Raw genomic sequence first — 9,566 nt, 5'->3', positions numbered from 1 at the left:
TCAGGACATCATGCATCGGTCTTTGGGAAACTGCTGTGGATTTGCACAAGCTGTCTGGACATGCAGATGCAGACCACTTGACTCTGAGAAGGGAAAAGCACATTTCCAGACTGTTCCAGCCCAATGACATAAAAATATAACCCCTCCTGCTGACTCTGGAATATGTTCATGTTAAATATGCTAATGCACTATGCTGTGTTCGAAGTGGAATACCCATCATTGTGATATAGCGACGCTCGGTGTAGAAATAAATACAGAGACATTTCCGTTTCACACCAATCAAGCTCCATTTAATAAAATCCAATCCAATGCATACATGCATCAGTTGAGATCATGCTTTGTTTTTCTTACTTGAGCCATTTTACATGAATTATTCAATAAATTAGTTTGAAATACATACAGAGCTTTATTATTATTAATATTATACACACAGCCATGACAGAGCGAACAGGAGCCCGATGCATAGCATTCTGAAAGTGCAAAGAATCAGCCACGGATGTGCCACAGATACAGTATATAGATAAGTGACTACAGAGGAAGGAAGAGTCGAGGCTCAGATACTGAGGTGCTCAGATCAGATTTTAAGACTGACCTCAAACTAGAGAGTTAAGATCACAACCACAGAAAGTAGAAACAGTGAGAAAATCCTCTAATGCTCTTTTGTTTCTGTCATGTTTAAAATGGACATTAGAGGAATGGAAAGTGAAGCAGGATGGCGGTGAGTCTGACCATTTGTTTTCTCGAATGTTCGGAGGCATGACAAAACAGGAAGTGACATCACTGGGTGACTGCTCTGCTCTTGCACATTATGAAGATAATCCCTCCTGGCAGTCCGTCCCTCCAGGCCCTGGTCGCCCTCGCTCTCTGCTGTAATCCGGGATCAGGGATTCGCTGCGGGGGCTCGACACTGCTCTAATCTTTGTGGTCTTCTCATCCGCTAAAACATGTCGAAGCAGACCAGACCCACACTGCGATCTGCTCCTCTTTACAAAAGCTAGGTTTTCTCTAGGTTAGTGTTCTTGAGAAAATATCTCATTTTGAAAAGTCTACATATTAAAAGCCTGTACACACAAATAATAGAAAAATAAAATACTGCATTCAGCTCGCCTTTCAATAGACTAGCAAAGTAATTATTATTAGATTCAGTCTAGTTTAATAGACAGTCGTAGAAAATTAGGATTGAGTGTAACAACATAGCTGAATCTAGAGTTTAGGGTGGCGGTATGATTCTTGGGTCACCTGCAAGGCAATGTATGCTAAAGTAGCTAGTCAGGTTAGAATATTTTTTTGTCAACTACATTGAAAAAAAAGCCCCAAATCCTGACAACTTCTGCCTCAACAATCTTCTCATTTCTCTCAAAGATTGCTACCAACACTTCTAATTTCCATCAAGGTGCTTTTGAAGAGAAGCCAATTACAATATATGAATCATTAAAAGGAATGTCAGAGGTAAAGGCTGAGGTGGGAAAGCAATGGAATGGGGGAAAAAAGGAGGTTAGGGATGAGTTGGAAGGCAACTGGGACGATGAGAAATAGGAAGTCGTTTTAAAAAGGAAAACTTTGGCCTTCCTGATGTTCCTGTGTTAATGGAATGAGAAACGAGGTGATCCAGTAGGATAGAGATAACAGGAGACGGAGAGGAATGAAGTTGAGATCAAGCAGGTCTACTGGTTTTTCTTGTCCTCTGGAGGGGAGTAGGGTGGAGGCTTGTCCTGTGGAGAGAGGAGAGTTACAGTTTAAGACAACGGCACTGTACAGTAATCAATTAGTGTTGTTTTTTTTTTTTTTTTTACACAGAGCATGTTAAAATTGAAAACACAACTTGTCAGCCTCCCGCCTTAGCATTTCCAAGTCGTATTATTGTTTCATTACTGTCACAAAGACAATCGAATCTCTTTTCGTTTTACTTAGAGGCTAGCAACTGCCGACAACACAGGACACTTTGAATTTTGTTGTCCACAGTTACCTCGGTTGTTCCACTATCCACCATTTCCACTATTGGGATAGTAACAACAAAGAACCTACAGTGAGACTCTTTGGTAACTGGGGATAGCTGATTTGGTTTCGCAATGGTCGATGCACTTCCTTGGTGCTGTAAATCAAGCCTTTATTTTCGCGGGACATCACAAAGTAGTATTGTCAGAAATATCGATTAATCTATACTAGCAGGGTTCCCACACATTTTCATGGACACAATTTCAAAACCTTTCCATGGCTTTTCAAGGACCCATTGCAATTCTTTTTCTTGCTCCACTTGACTGGCTTTTTTTAATTTTTTCATAATTTAAGCTAGCTAGCTAAAATGGAGAAATGTACGTAATGGTAAACAAAGCCACGTAAGTAATGGTTCACACAGCGCCACATATTAGAGATACATTACATCGAAATAAATTCGCTGTTATGTTACGTTCATGGAAGGTTATCCATGGAAGAATTCATTACACACAACAAAATTCCATGACTTGTGCAAAACTTTAAATAACTTGGAATTTCATGACTTTTCCAGGCCTGGAAAATGTGATTATGGCATTCCATGACCTTTCCAGATTTTCCATGACCACGGGAACCCGGTACCAGAGCTGCTACAATTAATGGGTTAGTTGTCAACTATTACGTTATCTGATTTGATAACCGATTAATTGGTTTGAGTAATTTTTAAATCATCAAAATTCTCTGATTCAAGCTTCTTAAATGTGATTATTTTCTGGTTTCTTTACTCCTTAATTGAATCTTTGGGCTGTGGACAAAACAAGACACTTGAGGACATCATCTTGGGCTTTGGGAAACACTGATTGACATTTTTCACCATTTTCTGACCTTTAATGAACCAAACAACTTATTGTTTAATTGAAAAAATACTGAGAGATTAACCTACAATGAAAACAACTGTTACTTGCTGCTCTAATTGATATACATCAATTGTGATATTTGAAATGGTTTCATACTCGTTTTCCGCACTATCTGTACACCGGTACTTTGTGTACCAGTTAAACGGCAGCTGCACTTTCTTGCTTTCTCTTTTTGTCAATGTTGACTACAGTAATCCTGCGTTCTCTGCTACTAACAAAGAAAATCAAAAAGTTTCTCATCATGTTAGAGAGACAGAGTGCGCATTTAAGTCCCGCCCCCGCTAGATGGACAAACAATTCATCACTCCCCACTGACATTGTATTGCACAGCAGTGGCTCCTTGTCATTTGCGTCTGCTGGCAAACAACACAAAAATGCCCAAAAGCTGCTTTGTGTTGTGGGAATGCAGTACTAACATGGTTAAGAATCTATAGCTACATTTTTACAAGCTGCCTGCCCAAAAAACAGAGCTTTTAAGCACCAAGGTGTGAGGCATCAGCGTGAAAATATGGGAAGACTGTGGGATCCTGACACTTAGTATGTCCTCATGCAGCAAGCATTTTACTAATTTGGTAGTTAAAGCTAACGAAGCTATGTCATGCCAGGTTTTTGTACAGGTACACCCTGTAGTCTTGGTGTGCTTACAATTTACAATCGTAAAGAAGACAGAGGCTGTGGCAAACCAACAGCTGCTCAAGATTTAACAGGTAAAATACTTAGACTTCTTGCTGTCACAGGCTATAGGCTATGTGCACTCTTGTCTACTTGTAAACGACATGTAATAAAAACAGAGTATGAGCCCAATGTATCAGCAAACTGGTAGATAAAGTTTAATATCAGATATGTAGCAGAGTGTTGGAGGGCAGCTTACCTGTGGCAGGTACACATGTGTAGGAGGCAGCGTGGCACAGCTGGCGCTTGCTGCTGCCTCGGCTGCTTTGGCCTCCGCTGGGAAAGAGACAGAGAGTGAGAGAAGAGAGGGAGACATTAATTAAACATGGTTATACGAGTTATCCCTGGGATATACGAGATGACTGAGGCTAATCAAGCCCGAGGTAAGGGTGGTGTACAGAGGAGGAGGGAAATTATTCTGTTGCTTGAGCTTGTAAACCTGTTACAATGGGCTAAAGGAATTTCTTTCAAAAATTCTTTAAATATGGCAAGGTCCACTTACTGAGTTTGCTCAGCTGTCAGTTTCATGACAACTGAAACTCCATCTAATGATTAAGACCATGAGAAAAATGTCTGACAGTGTGTTTTTTAAGAATAGTGTCACACTCAATTCATACTGGCATACAGTATAGCAATGTATGGCAAATAGCTGAAATAAGGCCACTAAACAAACAGATGTATAATTTTAAAACTGTCTAAATTTAAAATGTCCAAATTAAAAAGCTACTGTATTCTATCCTGAATGCCTTTTCAAGTGCAAATCACCAAACACATTATTACTGGATCACATTGTGAGCTTACAATCATGTCTCTGTCTTTAATATAAAAATAGATTTCAAATCTTAAACTATATTTTTCATCTTCAGTTGCTGGCCCCTGTGTTTAGTCCTTGTCAGATTAAAGCTGAACAAATACATTTAAAATGTATTGCAGGCTATGGCCTTATGATGAATGAATGCATAACAATAAATAAAACTTTGTTGCATTAACTTATTGAAAATTTTCCCCGCTCTGACTCAGGCTCTTTTTTTTTCTTTTCTTTTTTTACGTGAATGTGAACAGTCCGCATGTATACATGCATTAATATCTCTACGTCTATTGGATTTAAGTCTAGGCTTTGCCTTTTATAAGCTTATCGCCATGGTGAATTGTAGTATTAGAGCTCCGTTGATGTCGGCTTTTTTTTTTGACCGTGCACAGCCATCACTCAGAGTGAACATAGTGAGAGTTGACTGAACTAACTACGATCAGCTGTTCTGAAACCAAGAACTCAGGGTTTTCCATCTCAGGGTTAGTCAACTCAGGGTTCACGGTTATACCTGGAGTTTGTAAAACATGCTTTCTGAATGAGGCCCCTGGAGTCTTCTCCATCTTTACTGTCTACCTCGTCTGCTGCTTCCTGTTTGGTGCTTGGAAGAGTGCAGCCATTTGTTGTAGACATGTTGACATCATTGAATTTCAGTATTTCCACGAGCTAAGACTTAAAGTTTAAGATAATATTGACAGGAAAAAGGCTGAATTCAGACAGCTCAGACTGAGTTTGATGACCACCTTACACCAAACAATTGAGATCACAGTAGCATGCACTAACTCCAGCAATAATCTTGTGTATCAGTCAGAGCCTTGTTGCCAGAGAGACACACCTGCTGCTGATGAGGGGAGGTCTGGGTCATGTGGGGGCTGCTGGCCTAGAGAAGCAGAGTAAGGAGGTGGAGGTATGTAGGCCGCAGAGGATTCAAACGCTGGAGGGCTGGGGTAAAATCCACCTGGGCAGCAGGAGCACAGAGCTGCAGATTAGACCTGCTGGCTGCAGTGAACACTTACAAACCTTAAAGGAATCTGTATCGCAAAATCAAGATGATAATGTAACGCTGGATATTATTACAGCCTCTACCTGGTGGAGGAGGGTTGGGGTAGGAGTAGCCGGGTGGAGGTCCAGCAGGGTACATCCCATTAGCAGGGGGAGGAGGGTAAGCATAGGCCCCGTTGGCCATGTAGGGGCATCCACCAAACCCAGGAGTCACTGGCTGACCTCTTGACGCTGCAACACACAAAGCAGGAGAAGGCAGGAGATGAAAAAACAATGGAGCTAAAACATCAGGACTAAAACAAGAACTTTATGACACTGTTAGTGCTGCTTTGTTACCATACCCTGAGCTGCGACCTGCAGCATGTATTGGCCAAACTCTATAGCTCCTCCAGCAGCAAAGACAAACTTGAACGTAGCATTGCCCTCCCAGCCACCTGAAAGAGATAAAACAGGTAGGAATCTATGCAATTACAAACTAACAGACATGTACTGTAATATCATGCACCAGTGTAACCTAATTGCCACAAATGCACTGGCATACACAGATATACTTACCTCCAGGCTCTGCGTTGACAGTACCCTTGATGTAATTGGCTCCCAGTACAGGCTGTTTGATCTCACAGCCCTTTATTAGGTAGAAGGGCATCATGAAAGACTGCAGTGCATCCCGCCCTTTAGCCAGAAAGATCACCTGGGAGAAAATAACAGCAACTAACATCACATCATTACTCACATGACTTCAAAAAGCAGTCTCAGTTTTTCCCGACTAAATTATAAAACTTGGGGAAAGCTAAACCTAATACTAGGCATGTAGGATAATATTAATACACTTGTGTATCACGCTATTATATTTTGTAATATTGGGCATGTCACAATACCAGAAATTTAGTAGTCAAATAAATACCAATAAAATTCCACATTCCATGATTCAATACCATGGTAAAAAACAAAAACAATACCGTAAATCCCATGTATTTAAACACACACAACTTGATTAAAAACATGAATTAAATTTAATATAAATGTTATTATTAATCCTTGATTATCTGCCTCAAACGCAAAGTATTAGTCTACATGGGCTCATGAGATTTTGTAGGCGAGGAAACATATATTAGCCTGCAGTATATTAACATATTTCTCCTCCATTTTTGTTGTTGTTCAGCACTTGTACATGTGTGACAAAAAAAAAAAAACGTTCAATGTGTAGCACAAAATAGTGCGAAAGAGATGCTCAGTGCCTTGTCACACTGCTGGCATTTGCAGCATAGCGTAAATATGCTGCGCCACCATTGCAAATCATTACAACTGCACTTCCATGTGATGATGTTTTTTAGTGCTGGCAGGCGGTTTTCTTCTTCCTTTGTCATTTAACAGCAGACTACTACACTTGCAGGTGGACATGCTGCCCCGTAAGGTCTGGAAAAATGCATCACTGATGGTACTTACAGTAGCTAGTGGAGAAAAAGAACTAACGTCATGCGTTCAGAATTATGGCATCAACCTGGCACCGAAGTATCAGTTCTCGTGACTTCCCTTGTGATACTGTTTCAGTCCTCAAAAACACTGTATCACTTTTTTAATTTCTGAATTTGTTTGCCTAAAGAATTCTGCTAAACACTTTTTATAATTATAAATTTTAATTCCTTATCTCAGATTGCACATAAAGTAGTGTTACAGTATGAAGTTGGTTACAGCAGGAACCGCTGGCAATATACTGAATCATAACCCTGTTTCATGTTAGGTATTGTATCACCAGTCTTGCCAATACACAGCCCTATCTAGTACTGTGTATTAGTGGCATCAAAGTTCGGCTGCTTGTTGTGTGTATGCTGTCAGTGGTGACAGCATGATGTCAGCATGAGGCTGTGGCTGAATAACAAATAAGACATCTGGGTCATGTCCCTCACCCTGTATGGAGTTAGGTAGATGCTACCCTTTTTGCTCTTTTTGAAGGCCTCAGGCAGACTGTCCGCATCGCAGAAAACCAGCTCCACGTTATCATAGTTCATCAACACACTGGTGACAGAAACACAAGAACACAATCAGTGCGTCACAGGAAATAACAATTCAATGATAAAACATAATTTTTCTGTTATGTTTCTATTACATCATATTTTAATGTACAAGAATGAAAGTCTGCATTGTTTATTTGGGTTCAGTTTGATTACTAACATGACTCAAACCCCACCAGCAGCTTAAAATGAGATCACTGGGTTATTGTGCAACTGTCCAGTTACTAAACATGGCCCATCAGTTGCTTCCAGTAGACAGTATCACAGTAAAAGGATTAGGCTTACTACTGGTTCTGGGTTAGCTGTAAAGGGTTTATCACTGCAGCCCAGTATGTTCTAGAAAAATGTGTCACTGAGTTTAATTCATGAAAGCTGACTTGGTCTGTATGTGACAAAACGAAAACGTTTCATAGTAAAGCAGGCCAGGGTGCAGATGGTGGAGACAGTCAGCACTGCAGCAGCACGGTACTGGCATAAATGCTACGTTACAGTTACAATATGATTAGCATGTTCCCCTCGATAAGTTTGTCTAAATATATAACGTTTAAAACGAGCAAACATTTATGTAATCACGAGTGAAGCCTGCTATGGTTGACTGCAGTGATGATATAACAGGTTGAAGGCCATGTTTGGGCTGCGAGTCCGAGACCCGGTTCCGTTAAGATGCTACGCAAATGTGCTATTAACAAACATGGCGTTATATAACAATTAATGCAGCTTTATTTGCCGTCTAGCATTTACGTGTACATTTGGTGTGGTTTTGCACTGATTATGAGCCACTCTTCAATTCGGCTTATGTGTGACATACGGTGAGGGGCTCTGTCAAAATAAAATGACATGTATAACTTACTGACTGCTTCACGGTACTCACTACCGCTAACATCAGTTTGATAGAATTAACAGGGTTTCACGTAAAATAGGCTAACTGATGCTAAAACTTGTCATTTGGATGAAGTTAGGTGTTGTGTAACGTTATTAGATATGAGACGTGAGAGATATGAGTGCTTCTTGCATGTTAGGTAACGTTATATTAACCAATTAGCACTGTCGCATATTTTTATTTTTTATTTTTAAATGACTTTATTGTGACGTTCTCCCCGGAGTTTAACTTGTCCGTGTAGTTACGGTAAGTGCTAACTGTTAGCTAGCCTGTAGCACCTGCTACCGTTACCTTTCACTGTTGTTGATGATGACTCCGCCGGACTCCGAGTGGTTCTGGTTCAGAGCCATGTCGACGGGCCTCCGGACTCTCCGACAGACAAAAAGGTTAAAGATAATGTTCCTCTATCAGAAAGCGTATCTGCAGGCCTGTCTGCAGTCTCGGTGAGCCTTCTCCTCTCTGCTCTGATAACGGTTGTTGTGATAATGCTGCTCGGTTTGGTGCTGCACCTGCCCTTCCGCCATCCGTGTGAAACGCCCACCACGTGACGTCACTCAGGCTTGTCCGAGCTGAGCCAGGCCTGAGCTGAATCGATCACCGGCGATCACCGCACAATGCAGGCCGGAGAGATTTGTGTCAGATCATAGATTTAATAATGATGCTCTTCACCGACTGCAAGTCCCAGGGCTCTGACCTCATCTACCAACTGACTGGTTTAGATGTTGAGTAAACAAGATAATATTTAATATGAACTCTAAATTCTTGTTGAATGTGAGAGATTTTGATTTTATTTGTCTGATCTGAAGGTTTATTCTGTTAACAGAGTACATGTTGTGTAGCTGATGATGACATTTAATGGTCAGATTCATATCACAGATCATTAACTGTTCTAACTAATGAAGTATTTAGTAACACTAAGAATTCTGGTAAGTGAGATGTGAGGATTTTAAGGGGAAACGGTAAAAATTTAACCAGCAGATAGTCTCGCCACCAGACAATCAGAGATCTCCGCAAAGCGTCTAAAGACTGACTTGTGAGTCTAACCAGCAGATAACACCATGGCTTTTAGTTGTGACAACGAACTCCACGTTTTATAGAAAATCAGGATAGGCTATTAGTCTCATGTTGTGCAATGAAGGTTTAATGTGTCACACATATCTTGTGATAACATTAATAATAGTAATAATAATAATAATGAAGTAATATAGCCCTAATCAGAATGCTTTACAAGGCAGACATTTAAATAGCAAAAGATAAAATACAATGCCAAATGCACACACATTTCCACATAAGCCTATTTATAATTACAAACAAATCAATGAAGACCACAAAGAAAGCTAAAG

At 40.4% G+C, this 9,566-nt stretch overlaps 1 protein-coding gene across 1 annotated transcript; it reads right to left on the bottom strand.

The window, feature by feature from the left end:
* Positions 1-1,327: 1,327 nt before the first annotated feature.
* wbp2 (WW domain binding protein 2) lies at positions 1,328-8,771 on the bottom strand. Its single transcript, XM_049562711.1, has 8 exons — positions 8,515-8,771; positions 7,239-7,347; positions 5,887-6,022; positions 5,673-5,765; positions 5,416-5,562; positions 5,165-5,287; positions 3,721-3,797; positions 1,328-1,712 (listed from the first exon to the last, which is right to left on the bottom strand). Exons 1-8 carry the CDS (start codon positions 8,571-8,573, stop codon positions 1,665-1,667), a joined length of 792 nt encoding a protein of 263 aa, XP_049418668.1. The 5' UTR covers positions 8,574-8,771; the 3' UTR covers positions 1,328-1,664.
* Positions 8,772-9,566: the final 795 nt, after the last annotated feature.

Source organism: Epinephelus fuscoguttatus, linkage group LG20 (genome assembly GCF_011397635.1).
Source record: "Epinephelus fuscoguttatus linkage group LG20, E.fuscoguttatus.final_Chr_v1".
In the NCBI taxonomy this organism is placed as follows: domain Eukaryota; kingdom Metazoa; phylum Chordata; class Actinopteri; order Perciformes; family Serranidae; genus Epinephelus; species Epinephelus fuscoguttatus.
This window is presented reverse-complemented; position numbering and strand designations above follow the sequence as displayed.